General features: G+C 46.9%; 1 protein-coding gene across 1 annotated transcript in view; it reads right to left on the reverse strand.

Moving 5' to 3' along the window:
- LAMB1 (laminin subunit beta 1) overlaps positions 1-7,159 on the reverse strand; it is a 74,834-nt gene extending 67,675 nt beyond the window's left edge. Inside the window, exons 1-3 of the mRNA XM_045030348.1 lie at positions 6,949-7,159; positions 6,273-6,448; positions 913-1,048 (exon numbers count right to left, since the gene is read on the reverse strand). Coding sequence (XP_044886283.1) covers positions 913-1,048; positions 6,273-6,448; positions 6,949-6,985 — 349 coding nt within the window. The 5' untranslated portion in view covers positions 6,986-7,159. The remainder of the gene's footprint in view (positions 1-912; positions 1,049-6,272; positions 6,449-6,948) is intronic.
- Between the last annotated feature and the right edge of the window lie 8,236 nt (positions 7,160-15,395).

Genomic DNA, 15,395 nt, shown 5'->3' on the forward strand with positions numbered 1-15,395 from the left:
TTCGTTAAGTTACAATAAGAGCCTTTGCCAACATATTTGCCAAATACTATGCCTTCCATACTCCTTTTTTTAAAAAAAGAGTATCTTAGGAGCTTTAGGATTGGATGGCCTATCTTCAGGAAATTCAGGCAGGCTGAGAGCACAGCTGTAAAAGGAAAAAGGAATGGCTTACTCTGGAAAGAAATTTTAGAGGGAAAATACCCCACAAAACTAATGTGTGTGGTTTTTATTTGCTTTGATTTGCTTGCTTTGTTCATTTGGCAGATGAATACATAGCCTGAGCAGAGAAGTGAGGTGATAGTGAATATTGAGAGAGTGGCCCTGATTCTTCCATCCTCCTGAAGGGCAGAGGCCAAAGTGGTTTTAAGCTATAGGAGTCCTGTCCAGCCTGTGGCATAGGCTGGACCAGCCTCAGGGTACCTGGGTGACAATGGCTGGAGCACTGTGCACTCTAGCCACACCTCCTCTCTCCACTGACAAGCATGCTAGGCGAGGCTGGGAGGAACAACAGTGTACAGCTGTTCTGGCTGCTCTGCACTGGGATGTTCCTTGGGGGCTGTTTCCTCCCCCTTTGCTCATTCCACTAAGCACAAGAGATTTGGGCACAATATAAAAAAAAAAATCTATATATTTTTTAAAAACCATGATAAGAGATTCCTTAAAGTTTATATTGTACTTTTCCCAGCACTCCTAAAGTTCATAAGACTTTGTTTATAATAAAACACCACTCAAGTATAAATCAAAGAATCTAGCTTTACCAAGGGATCTGTGCTTAACACACTAATGCTCCATGCAGCACTAACAACTAGGCAGACAACTCTTCAAATAATAACAAAACACACTGGAATCTTTAAGTCAATCAAGGGTGACCAATTATGTTCACTAGAAATGATCCCCAGATGAACTACATACCATTTTCTGACTGCCACCACAGCTTGAGACGGTTTGGAGCAAATGTTGTGACCACATTTTCAATAAGATGGCTATCAAAGTTGAGAGTCTCATGGAAGGGGAACTGGGAATTGCACGTGAAACATTTTTTGTCCTCCTAAAATAATAAGACAATTAACATATTAGTCTTAGCGTTGGTTATTGTATCAAAAAAAGTAATAGTTGTTCCCTGAAGATAAACATATTTTGCATTAATGTTATGTTTGGCTCTTTGTGCCTTTTGAAGAATGACTCCAAAAGATTTATTTTTTACTTTAAAAATTAAAGAAAGCATCATTTACTCTTAAATTAATAAGAGTAACTTGAAGGCCAAAGGGGAAAATATGACAGGAATTAAATAAGCTTTTAGTTTTATTGGAAGAATGTTTTACTTAAAACTAATTCCAGGGACTATCCCTGGGAATAAGTACTCTCTCTAGCACAATTCATAAGTGAATATTAATGTTTACAGAAAACTATTCAACTGATTTATGCTGAAACTTAGACCCAGAAACAACAAGTTCAAATGCTCTGTAAAGTAGTGTTTGCTTCTTCCAATTACAGATATCCTGGACAAAGCCTTGTGCAGCTCAAAGTCCCCTGTAAAGCTTTAGCGTAGGTCCTATTTACTAGGGGTATGGCTACACTTACAAATCTGCAGCGCTGGTCATCCAGCTGTGCAGGGCCAGCGCTGGTGTGTGGCCACATTTGCAGCATTTGCAGCTCTGTTGGGAGTGATGCATTATGGGCAGCTATCCCAGCATTCAAGTGGCAGCAACGTGCTTTTCAAAAGATGGGGGTGGGGTGGGGCATAGTGTGACAGGGAGCGGGCAAGAGAGAGAGAGTGGATTTTTGGAGCCAACACTGTGTGTTAGCTTCCTGACTTGAAAAATCAGAACATGTTCCCGATCCCTTACCCTTAACTCTTAATTGCAAACAGCCTGCAGTCAAGGGACTCCCTCTCTCCCCTCTGCCCCGTTTCTGTCAAGCAAACACTCACTCCCTGCCTGCCTCATTATCTCATTTGATTGTTCACAGATTGATCACAGCAAACAGGAGCTGTGTTTGTAGATAAGCAGCTCCGGGATCAACGGAGGAGCTCGGAGTTCACAACAAAACAAAGAGAGGCTGCATAACAAAACAAAGAGAGTAATTTATAAAAGCATTCTGGGTTATCTGCTAATACCCTGGAGGCCAATAACAGCACTGGTGTGTGGCCACACTTGATGACCAGCGCTGCAGCACCAGCGCTGCAGCACCAGCGCTGCAATCTTTATTCCCCATGCTGAGCCAGGGGTACGGCCAGCGCTGCAGCCAGGGAGTTGCAGCGCTGGATGTGCCCTGCAGGTGTGGACACTTACTAATTGCAGCGCTGGAAAGCCTCCACCAGCGCTGCAACTCGCAAGTGTAGCCATACCCTAGGGTGGAATTTCACCGAGTCCAAATTTTCAAGCACATACTTAGGTTGAGCACACACATGGTTATGAGCACAAATGCAACCCTAACTTTGCATGCAGCCCCAAGTTGCACCTGTTTGAAATCGTGGGCCTGAGTGACTAACCCTCCTCCACAGAACAAGTGCAACATAACAGCTATTATTATCTATTCATTTGTATTGTAAAGGTGCCTAATATGCCAGAGCCCACTTGTGATAGGCACTGCATAGACATAACAAAGAGACAGTCCCTGCCCAAAGTTTACATCTTAATTTAAGATGAGAGACAATAGATAGATATGACAGACCAACAGGGGGAGTCCGAGATAACGGTAAAACAGCTTGAATACGCAGCTGGTCACAGTCCAGGAGCCACTAACTATTGTCAAGTGTTATGTGGGCATCACGGCTCAGGTGGGTTTTACAGAGACATTCAAAAGGGGACAATGTGGTGGTATTGTGGATTTTTTACTGGGCGCTCCTTCCATAGCATAAGGGGCAGCATGGGAAAAAGCACAATGGTGCATGTCCAAAAAATGGACAAACAGGCAGTTGAGGATGGCATTGTTGGCAGAGTGGAGGCTACATTCACATTCATTCAACCCTTAATAAAACAGCACCTCAGTAGTCACGGATCTGAGCATTAGAGATGTTGCTATAGTATAAAGTAAGTGATGCTGTTTCACACAATTCAGTGCCAATTATGGCGCCCTTTTCCTGGTAGTCCCCAGGCACAGAGTTCAGATTCCACAAGTCCTCTGTCATTCCTGCCATGAGCAAACAAATCAAGACAAGTCTCTGTGGTCTGTGTATCCTCCCAATTCCTTAGGCATGTCCCTATCATCTTCCCATATAGTCAGATTATTTGGGCTAATCTATATGAGCACTCCCAAACCAGCCAGAGTAGGGGTCCCATATATAGACCCAGACCTCCCGCCGCTGAGATCAGGGTCAAAGCTGTCTGTTCCCTAAGGTTTGCCAGAGAGAGGTGAGGGGGTCTCAGCATCTTTCAGAATCCCCCTTCTAACCATGTCTTTTCTGCCACACTCTGCACCTTTGAGGGGGAGAGGGACAAAAGCAGCCAAGGACACAATGCTGACTCAGAATATTTAGTTGCAAGAATAAAAATAAGGGAACACTTGAAATCTTGCCAGGTATGTCAGAAATTTTACTATAGCCATATTGGGGCCCAATCCTGCAAAGTGCTGACCACACACTATCAAACTAAATGAGCTGACGCAACACATTTGTTCAAGTATACTAAGGAGCAATATACTTTGGGCCAAATTCTATGGTCCTGAATGGAACAAGACTCCCATTGCTTTCAGAGGGAGTTTTGCTCCACCTAAAAAGCGGCAAAGAGTCCTGTGGCACCTTATAGATGCATTGGAGCATAGGCTCCAGTACGTTTGTTAGTCTATAAGGTGCCATAGGCAGGGCTGGTGCAACCATTTAGCATTTGGGGGGCGCCATTTTCTTTGGCAGCGACCGCGGTGGCCGGATCTTCGGCCGTCCTGGTCGCCGCTGGCATTTAGGAGGAGGGAGCTGGGCAGGGGAGCACGGGGAGGGCCGACTGCAGCAAGTAAGGGGGGTGGGGGGCGGCACGCAGGAGAACTCCCCGCCCCCGCTCACCCCTGCCCCACCTCCTCCCCGAGCACGCCATGGCCGCTTCACTTCTCCCACCTCCCAGGCTTGCGGCGCCTAAGCTGATTGGCGCAGCAAGCCTGGGAGGCCGGAGAAGTGAAGCAGCGACAGCGTGCTCGGAGTGCTCGTGCGTGGAGCTGGGGTGAGCTGGGGTGGGGGTGGGGAGCTGCCACACGGAGGGTCCCTCAGGGCCGGGGGGGGGAGCTGCCGTGGGGGGGCGCCTCAGGGCAGGGGCACCGGGGGGGAGGGCGCAAGGTGGAAGTTTCGCCTAGGGCGTGAAACATCCTTGCACCAGCCCTGGCCACAGGACTCTTTGTCGCTTTTTACAGATCCAGACTAACATGGATACCCCTCTGATACTTGCTCCACTTAGAACAACAGAATTTGGGCTAGTGTTTTTGACATCGTAAACTCAGGTTGAGATTATTTATCTACTTTCACATGTAATATATCTCCATTTATACTGACTGGGTTTTTTACATGTCCCTTCTGTCTTGGAAACCTGGAATGTGCTAGACTATTTTTTCACATAAATTCATATTTTCATTGTTTTACTTGAAGACACATACAGATTTAACTACCCTCCCCCCCCCATGCCAGAATTTAAACTATAAATGTAATTACATACTGACTTTGATTCAGGAAGTAGTCTAGACGGCTCTGTACAAGCCTGAAGAAGTATGAATTGAACTCTCTGTGCCACATTCTTACTTATCAAGTTAAATTGGGTTTAAATGTATAAGTACACTATGGGTGCAAATAACTAGGCATGCTATTTATACTGCCTCTATATCACAGAATCAGAGAAATCTGGGCTGGAGGGGACCTTGAGAGGTCATCTAGCCCATCCCCCTACAATGAGGCAGGACAAATGTTTGTCTAACCTGTTCTTAAGGGGATTCCACAACCTCTCTTGGAAACCTACTCCTGTACTGTACTATCCTTACTGTTATAAAGTTTTTCTTAATATCTAACCTACATTTCCTGTGGTGCAGATTAAGCCCATTAGTTCTTGCCCTACTTTCAGTGGACATGGAGAACATTTGATTGATCACTGTCCTCTTAACAGCTCTTAACATATTTAAAGACTTATCAGGTCCTCCTTTACCTCCCTTCCCCCGAGTCTTCTTTACTCAAGACTAAACGTGATCATTTTTTTAAACCTTTCCTCGTAGATCAGGTTTTCTAAGGCTTTTATCATTTTTGTCAATCTCCTCTGGATTCTTTCCAAGTTGTCCACATCTTTCTTGAAGTGTGGCACCCAAAATTGGACACAGTACTCTAGCTGAGATCTCACCAGTGCTGGGCAGAGCAGAACAATTACCTGCTGTGTCTTATATATGACATATAACCCAGAATAGCATTAGCCTTTTTTGCAATTGCATCCCATTGTTGACTCATACTTAATATATGATCCATTAAAACCCCCAATCCTTTTCAGCAATACTACTGCCAGTGGTGGCACTAGGCCTAAGCAGACTAAGCAATTGCTTAGGGCCCCAAGCAACTCAAGGGCCCCCGATTTAATATAACACCCAATATATTGTTCATCTTATTTAATGTAGAGTTTTTACAAATGTATTTGTGTATGTTGTGTTGGTAGTATTTTTAATACTAAATAATGCAGTTACCATTGGCCAGATTACATACAAGAACATTTTTTGTTTAAATTCACCTGAACTACTATACTTCTAATCTGACTAGCACAAAAGATTCATCACTGTTAGAGGGAGGAGGGATCCAGCTCCCAGCCCCTGCAGGGTTGTTCCATACAGAATTTTCCTGGCTTTGGGCAGTCTACTTTTAAATGTCACATGTGATGGGGAATCTCTCAAGAGGGCTGGGTGATGATCACGGCTTCCATGGCCATGCTGGGTGCTCACTGTTTTGCAGAGCTGGGGGTGAGGAAGGCTCTGTTTCGGGATCAGAGCTTGGGGGAACAGGAGAATGGGAGGTGCCAGTGGCTAGCACTGGGCGCAGAGCCCCCACAGTGGGATGGGGGGTGCGTTGGCCCCCCTCAGGACAGCATTCCCAGGCAGGCACCCCTTGTTCTCCCACCCAACTCCCGCACTGCTTTCCTGGGAGAAGGTGCTTCCTTCCAAACCGGCAGCCAGACAACCCAGAGCAGGAAACACAGGACGGATGCAACTGTGCAAACAAAGCTGAGCCCCAGGGAGGCACTCGGCTTCCCGTCCGCCCCCTCCCCAGCGCCAGCTGGTTGCGCCGCGCAGCCAGGGGCCCCTCCCGCCGGCCGGGTCCTTACCTGGAGGTGGCTCACGATGCAGTAGGGCTCGGGCCTGTGGAGCCCGCACGTGGAGCTGGCGGACAGCTGCGAGGCGCGGCCGATCAGCAGGTCGCCGGTGGCCGGGTAGCAGCTGCCCTCGGCGCACCCGTAGCTGTATTCGGGCTCCTGAGCCAGGGCGGCGGCGGCCCACAGCCCTGCACGGGGGAAGGCGGAGCGGGTGAGGCGGGCAGGGCTGTGCGGGGAGCGCTCGGGGGGTGGGGTGCGGGGAGCGCTCGGGGCCGACGCTTGCAGAGCTACCCGGGGAAGGGGGGGGGATGTTCCCATATGATGGGGGGAGGCAGAGGAGACCCCCCCCGCCAGGTGAGCGCGCCCCCAGCGCTCCAGGAACCCGCAGCCCCAGCTGTCTGCGCGGGAGTCAACGCTGGTCCTAACCTGGCCGGGCTGCCTGGCCCGGGGCAGCTGCAGGGACGTGCCCACAGGGGCCACGGGCAGCTGCTGGGGGTGGGGCAGGAACTTGCCAGCCGAAGCAAGCGGGGCTCTGGGCGACCAAGCCCGCGGGGCTCAGCCCAGCTACCGAGACCCTCGGATGCCGAGCCACGGCCGGGCTGAGCGAGACGGGCCGGGCTGAGCAAGCCGCCCCCGCTACTGCCCGTGGGGGGGGGGACACAGGGCAGCCAGGGGCCGCGCGAGTTACCTAGGAGCGCGCCAAGGTGCGCCGGGAGCCAGCCCATCTCCCCGCGCGCCGGGACGGGACGGGAGGCAGGAGAACGCGCCGCCCGGCTTCGCCTTAGGTGCCTGCAAAGGAGACGCCGAGCTGCGAGGGAGACGGTCCCTGGCTGTGCCGCGTCCAACAGGAAACCGGCGTGTCCGCTCTCCTCACGCCTGGCTCCGTCTGCCCCGCGGAGAAGAAACTTTCAGCCGGAGAGGGACTGGGAGGCGCCTTCACGCAGGCGCTGAAGGTGGGTGGGGGCTGCAGCCCCGGACCCAGAAGAGCGGCGGCGGCGGCTGCTGCTGCTACTACAGCGGGTTCCACAGCAGCTCCAGCCCTCGCCTTTGTTTCTGCCCGCAACGCTAGATCGTGCTAGTTGTTCACAAAGTGCATAGTTCCTTCAGGCCACTGCACATGTGTGCAGCGCTGCGCTTGGCCATGCGCCTCAGCTGGGCCACGTCTGCGCTGGGGAAATGGACACGGTTGGACACCCTGTTAGCTCACCGGTCTTAACTAACATTGTCAAAGGCAACTTAGCACCTAGTGTAGACAGGGTCAAGGTGTGTTGCACCATGTGATAGTGGAGCATCGTTAACCCTTCACCTAACACGTTTTTAAACATAACTGCCTTGGTCATCACAAAGGGAAATCAGCTCATTAATTCATCCAGTGTTTTCTGTCATGATCCATATTCCCAAGGTAATCATGACCTCAGGGGCAACAGATACCCACTGCTATGGGCTGCTGGTGGAGTTGTGGCCTGGCTGCTGGATGGGGCCTGTGTGGATGGGATATGTATAGTTTGACTGGGGAAGGGAGAGCTACCATTGACTTGACCATATACATTTGTAAGAGGTGAGTCATGGAAAGGTGCTGAAGCTCCCAAACACTCAAGGGCAACAGTTTCCCTGTTAACCCCAAAAGGGAGGATAAGCAGAGAGAGCCTACCTTAATTTTTATTGTTATTGAGGGTAAAATTCATCTCCATAAAGTTCACACCATTATTAAAAGGTGAAATAGGTTTAAATATATGGAAAGTTTTAGTCTTTGATTTGTTTTGAGGAGGTGGGTCTATTTTTCCTTAGCTGGACATATAAAGTGGTACTGTCAGATAGTTTTAGGTCTCAAATTGTGTGTGTGTTTTAAAGGTTTTACAAAGCCTTATATTAATAAAACTTTTCATGAAATATTTCAGTGAAAATAGGGTTTGTGTACGTGTTGGACTGAATCGTTCCCCTGCAGTTTGTGTTCCAAATGTTGCAGCATATGAGCACTGGGAAGAGAAACTGACCAGTCTGTTTTCATTGTCAAAGCTAAGTGTAATGAAGAAAAACAAACAAAATAAATGGTGAACGTTAGAAGTTTTCAGTTTCAACAATCTAAGGCATTATTAGTAACACAGGAAAATAATTTTTAAATACTATTTTTAACCCAGAAGTAAAACTTTAAAGGATAAAACAAGATGAACTGAATAGACTGTTTTATTCTGTGATCTGTGTGTGTCTGCTTACGCACACATGAGCAACCAGTGGGGAATCATCTTGCAACTGGGTTGAGGTCCTCCTCACTACAAACAGAGCTGTATAAAGGGATCTAGTTATTACACAGTTGTCCCTCAACCCAGTTGCAAGATGCTTCCATTTTAGTCCTGTCCACTCTGCAACTCCAGCTATGGTTTTGTAACCAGTTGCAAGTAACTCAGTTTGCTTTATGTCTATACAGCAGCTTTTCTGTCATCACAGCTGTGTGTTTGCATTCATCCATTCATTCATTGCAGCCATTAGTGATTATCTTCAAAAACTCAGGGAAGATGGGAGAGATTCTTGGGGACTGGAAGAGGGCAAATGTAGTGCCAATCTATAAAAAGGTGAATAAAAATAGAACAACCCAGGGAATTACAGATCTAGTCAGTTTAATTTTGTACCCGGAAAGATAATGAAGCAAATAATTAAGCTATCAATTTGCAAACACCCAGAAGATAATAAGTAACAGTCAACATAGATTTGTCAAGAACAAATCATGTGAAACCACCTAATAGCTTTCTTTGACAGGGTAACAAGCCTTGTGGTTGGGTGGAAATGTAAATGTGGTATATCTTGACTTAGTATCAAAAGCCTTACTAGTCTCACATGACCGTCTCATAAACAAACTAGGGAAATATAACCTAGATGAAGCTATTCTAACAAGGGTGGGCAAACTTTTTGGCCCGAGGGCCATGTCGGAGAATAGAAATTGTATGGTGAGCCATAAATGCTCACAAAATTGGGGTTGGAGTGCAGGAGGGGGTGTGGGCTCTGGGGTGGGGCCGGGGATGCAGAGTTTGGGGTGTAGGAGGGTGATCTGGGCTGGGATCGAGGGGTTCGGAGGGTGGGAGGGGGATCGGGGCTGGGGCAGGGTGAGGGAAGGGGTGGGGGCTCTGGAATGGGGCTGGGGATGAGAGGTTTGGGATTCAGGAGGGTGCTCTGGGCTGAGATCAAGGGGTTTGGAGAGTGGGAGGAGGATCAGGGCTGGGTCAGGAGGTTGGGGCATGGGGAGAGGCTCTGGGATGCAGACTCCGAGCAGCACTTACCTCAAGCAGCTCCCAGAAACAGCGACATGTCCCTTCTCCGGCTTCTACACGGAGGTGTGGCCAGGCGGCTCTGCACACTGCCCCATCCGGAGGCACCACCTCTACAGTCCCATTGGAGCACTGGAGGGGGCCATTGGAGCGCATAGGAGGTGGAGCAGGGCCATGCTGTGGCTTCCGGGAGCTGCGTGGTGTGGCCCCTGACCCTGCTCCCCGTTTGGAGTGCCGGAGCAGTGCTGAGCCACGTGGTGCGCCCCCCAACGCAGTGCTCTGGCCGGAGTGGGACTGAGCTGCGTGGTCTGGCCCCTGACCCAGCGCCCCGGCTGGAGTGGGGCCGAGTCTCTGGTGCGGCTTGCGGGCTGGCTTAAAACAGCTCGCGGGCCAGATCTGGCCCACAGGCCATAGTTTGCCCACCCCTGTACTATAAGGTGGGTGGATAGCTGGTTGGAAAATCTTTCCTGGAGAGTAGTTATCAGTGGTTCACAGTCAAACTGGAAGGGCATATTGAGTGGGGTCCCACAGGGATCTGTCATGGTTCCAGTTCTGTTCAATATCTTCATAAATTATTTAGATAAAGGCATAGAAAGTACAGTTATAAAGTTTGCAGATGATACCAAACTGGGAGGGGTTACAAGTGCTTTGGAGGATAGGATTAAAATTCTAAATGATCTGGACAAACTGGAGAAAATGGTCTGAAGTAAATAGGGCGAAATTCAATAAAGACAAATGCAAGTACTCCACTTCAGAAGGAACAATCAGTTGCACACATACTAAATGGGAAATGACTGCCTAGGAAGGAGTACTGCAGAAAGGGATCTGGGTGTTATAGTGGATCATAAGGTAAATATGAGTCAACAATGTAGTACTGTTGCAAAAAAAGCAAACATAATTCTGAGATGTATTAGCAGGAGTGTTGTAAGCAAGACACAAGAAATAATTCTTCCACTCTACTTCACGTTGATAAGGATCAGCTGGAGAATTGTGTCCAGTTCTAAGTGCCACATTTCAGGAAAGGTGTGGACAAATTGGAGAAAGCCCAGAGGTGAGCAACAAAAATGAGTAAATGACTAGAAAACATGATGTTTGAGGAAAGATCGAAAATATTGAGTTTGTTTAGTCTGTTGAAGAGAAGACTAAGGGAGGGGATGTGATAACAGTTTTCAAGTACATGAAAGGTTGTTACAAGGAGGAGAGTGAAAGATTGTTCTCGTTAACTTCTGATGATAGGACAAGAAGCAATGGGCTTAAATTGCAGCAAAGGTGGTTTAAGTTGGACATTAGGAAAAACTTCCTAAGTGCCAGGGTAGTTAAGCACTGGAAGAAATTGCCTAGGAAGGTTATGGAATCTCCATCATTGAAGGTTTTTAAGAACCGGTTAGACAAACACCCATCAGGAATGGTCTAGTTATTATGTAGTTCTGTCTTGAGTGCAGGTGATTGGACTAGATGACCAGGTGAGTTCCCTTCCCATCCTACACTTCTATGATTCTGCTTAATCATTACTTGAGTATATTCTGGGAAGGCATCTGTAACATTTTGGGGTGGAATCCAGACCAGTGAGAGATTCTGTCACCACCTGCCCTTTAACCTTGGGTGCCTTAAAATGCTCTACTGCTGTTGCTCACAGCCCAGCCCCCAACAGCATGCAGACAAACATGCAATTCCCTGAGCCCCTGTGTGCTGTGCAGCCCTAGTTCAGTGCTCTGACCCCAGCAACCCCACTGTAATCTCCACCAACCTTGGTTACTACTTACCCCAACACTCCCCAGTCCCAAATTTCCCCAAGACCCTCTGCCCTGAAATGTCCAGCCCTCTCCTGGAACACTCAGAGAATTAATAAGTTTCGTTGCTCCTTTAAAGAGACAAAAGCACAATTTATCCCTTTAACTGGAGTTAACAATCACTTCAATTCAAACACAGCATGAGGTTGGCTAAGACTAAAAGTAAAACAGGTTTATTAACAAAAAAAAAGAGGTTTTAAGTTCGTTCAAATACACGGTATAAAGACAAAATGATCACAAGCAAATAAAAGTAAAAATATTTTCTAATGGCTGAGACCTAATTTAACAAGCTACAGTCTTTGTTCAAAGACTTGCATCCGAAGAAGTGGGTATTCACCCACGAAAGCTCATGCTGCAAAACGTCTGTTAGTCTATAAGGTGCCATAGGATTCTTTGCTGTTCAAAGGAGATTTCTTAACAATTTTTTAATCTTTGCCATTTTCTGTCAGTCAGGACCTTCCACAGACATACAAGGGGCTTGTTTCACTTGTCTTCCTAGGTGAAAGATCTTTGCCTAAGCTGGTTTCTCACCTATATTCAGTTCCCAGAGACTTCAATCTCCTTGGCTGAAGGACCCATCTTTCTCCGGCCCCTTGTGTCTGTCCAGTGATGGGTGTCAAGATGGTTTCGTCTCTCTACTTATATCTTCCCAAACTCACTGTTTTGTCCCCTGACTCAGGATGACCTTTTGCTGTTCTTCTCTTCCTGTGGACTTCTCATCCCCTTTCTGATTCGTATGTAAATAGGGATTCCATTGTTTTTGGTCATATCTTCCTTAATTTCATTGCAGAGAGGTAGATAGCTGCCTTCCCTCTTGTCTGGGGGAAAAATCCTGTGTTTGGTCACAGACTTTAAAGCATAATATAAGTGAGTATTCATAATTCCTTATATGGTGTTAATACATACATTTTGCAATGATATTAATCATCAGTGTGTCATTAGCTTTCATAAAAGATCTTACCTGGCATACTTTTATAATACAGTAATATTGTATACCATTAGTTGATTCAATTATTTATCATTTGAGGTTCAGATCCCCTGTCTTTACAGTTCAGTAAACTCACAACTTCTGGGAAAAGACGCCATGTGGTCTGGTGAAGACTTCATGCTGGTTCCTCCCCCACACTGGTGACAGTTGAGTTGTTACCTTTTCCCCTTGTCAGTTTGATGGCTTTGTTTACCTTTTATGTAAATGCACCTTCATTGTCTCTGCCTGATGACCAGGATGGTCAGCCAAGCAAATACACATTCCACTGTTTAGGGCAGACTGGCCTTATGCATTACCTGCCCGACACATTTTAAGAACATAATTCTAGCACATATCCATAACTCTTTGTACATGCCCTGTACATACACCACATAAGAATATTAATGATCTGTTAGTTTTCCAATGATGTTACTTGCCACCTTTTGGGTCTATATCATGACAACAGTGTGTTAGGTGTAGTGAGTCTGGCGGGCCTGACAAGAATTGCTGACACAGAGTAAGTGAACTACAGATGGACTTCTGTGTCACAGTATCCCATAGTGCCTCAGCAGCAGCTGCCTGTGCCAAGACCTCTGTGTGTTTTGATTTTGTTCCCTCTTGTCCCTTCTGCCTAGATTTATGGGAAGAAGAGGCTGTTCTGCAGCTCACAATGTTCAGCTATTTAGACAATGTCCAGCAAGAGAGAGTGCTGGGAATTTTAAACCAGCCCACATCTTCAGGGTGAAGGAGCCAGGTACACGCTCTGGGGCAGAATCCCCAGAGATCAGGCACACCAAAAGGCACCCTCATGGTGGAGGGAATGTGCACTGTGGGATGGATGTCTGGCCGCTTACTAGTTAACATTAGCATAGCTGGAATGGTCAATGCAATAAAATACCAGTGTGCATGACTGCTGACAGGAACTGAACCATGTCCCAGATGAGGCAGCTAACTGCACAGTTAATATTCACCAGTTAGTAACCAATTATTAAGCATATGCTGTCAGGACGTAAATCATGTGTTTAACCAGCCATGCCCCTAACTCTTTAGCAGTACTGTAAAAAGTTGGTGTGTGTGGATGGGGCCTCTGAATGTACACGAGGATCTTACTCCATGTATCGACACATGTCTAAGGTCTCATCTACCAAATGGAAGCATGCTGCAGCTGGCTTCTCAGTCACAGTTCTACTTGAAATGCAGTCTGGCCCTAAGGCTGTTTCTCATTAGTGGTGAATACTGAAACTGAGCACTTCTGCATGCAGAATTCTCCTTTCTTCCCCTGGACTCTGTGGGGGCAGGAAGGGATGTGGGTGAGACAGGATTTTCTGGGAGAGTGGAGCAGTTTGTTATTGTAATGGTAGCTTTCCTACCTCATCATCAATCACTGGGAAGGCAGGGAGGAGGGGATTGAGCAGCTGAGAGGGGCAAACAGTCACTTCTCAACTCCTACTCCTCTTCTTCTGACCTAATTATTAAACTCCCTGGGCTCCAGAAAGGGGCACATATGGGCTTAATCATTAGGCAACAAAGTTAGCTTAGTGCTGAGAAGAAAGTTTTACTAGTAAATAGATACTGGTAAGCTGGCCTGAAAGATGAAAGTATTTGCCTCCTGCTGTGGTTGCTGCTTTCTGGAAACTCTGAGAACAGCGAGAGGAAACATTTAGGCTGAAAGCAGAGCATAATTGTGGACTGGTAATTCAAAGAGTTACTTATTGAATATGGCCCCAGTCCTGCAAAGGCTTACACAGATGCCCAACTTTATGCTCATGAGAAATCAATGAGACTGCTCACATGGAGAAAGCTTACAAACGTGCTGTGATGCTGGTTGTTGGCATCCTTTCATCTGCGAGAGACGGTGGGAATTGCAGCCTATGATGTAGATGGTTTGCAATGTCTCATGTGCCTGAATAGTCCAATCCAAAATTTGCATGATCTTTGGCAGTTATTGCAAATGTATCTTGGTTTGGAGCTTCTTGCTTCCTACGGGCTCTATTCTCTTCAAGCTGTAGAAGCCAGCTTCTATCATGGACTTTGATACCCTGGTGGAGATGATGGTGCCACTTGTTATGATCACTTGCCAAGATTTTCCATGGTCAGGATCAACTTCAAATTCCTTCATATCTCTCTTGCATGTATCTTTATAGAGAAGCTTGTGACATCCTGTTGTTCTTGTTACCTCTGATAGCTCCTTGTATAGCATGTCCTTGGGTATGCATCCATCTTCCAACCTACTCAGATGGCCCAGCCAGCGCCGTTGTCTTAGCTTGAGCAGGGCGGTCACACTTGGTAAATTTGCCTTTCAAAGAACCTCTGCGTTGGTGACTTTATCCTGCCATTTGGTGTTGAGTATGCGGCATAAACAACATAGGTGGAAACTGTTTAACCTTTTCTCCTGATGAGCATAAGTTGTTCATATTTCCCCCACCATACATGAAAGTTCTGCTTGGTGCACTAGCATTTTGATCTTGATGGTAAGCTTTGAGTTGTTCCATGCTTTTTTAGTTAGTCTGCTAAAGGTGATGGCAGTCTTTCCAATGCGATCATTTACTTCTTCATCCAGTGAGAGATTGATGATCACTGTAGAACCTAAATAGTTGAACTTTTGGACTACTTCTAGCTGGTTTGCATTTAAGGTGATTGACGGATCTTGTGGAACCTCCTGTCCTAATACAACCATTTTCTTGATGCTGATGGTGACAGTAAATGCCTGACAGGCACTTGAAAGGCGGTCCATGAGTTCTCTTAGTAGATCTTTATTGTAGGCTATGAGGGCAGTATCATCAGCGAATAAAAGTTCCCTGATTAGCACCTGTTTTACTTTGGTCTTTGACTTAAGTTGGGACAGGTTGAAGAGTTTCCCATCTGATCTTGTGTGGAGATACACTCCATCTTTCATGTCCTTAAACGCATAGTTCAAGAGTACCAAGAAGATTCCAAAGAGTGTAGGGGCAAGAACACATCCTTGCTTCACTCTGCTTTTCATCTCAAAGCTGTCTGAAGTGGACTCGTCAAACTGGACTGTTGCTCTCATGTTTTGTGGAATGAACGTATAAGACTTAACAGGGTTGGTGGGCATCCTATCTTTTCTAGTATTGCAAATAAACCTGCTCCGCTGACT

This window comes from Mauremys mutica, chromosome 1 (genome assembly GCF_020497125.1).
Source record: "Mauremys mutica isolate MM-2020 ecotype Southern chromosome 1, ASM2049712v1, whole genome shotgun sequence".
NCBI classification, from domain to species: domain Eukaryota; kingdom Metazoa; phylum Chordata; order Testudines; family Geoemydidae; genus Mauremys; species Mauremys mutica.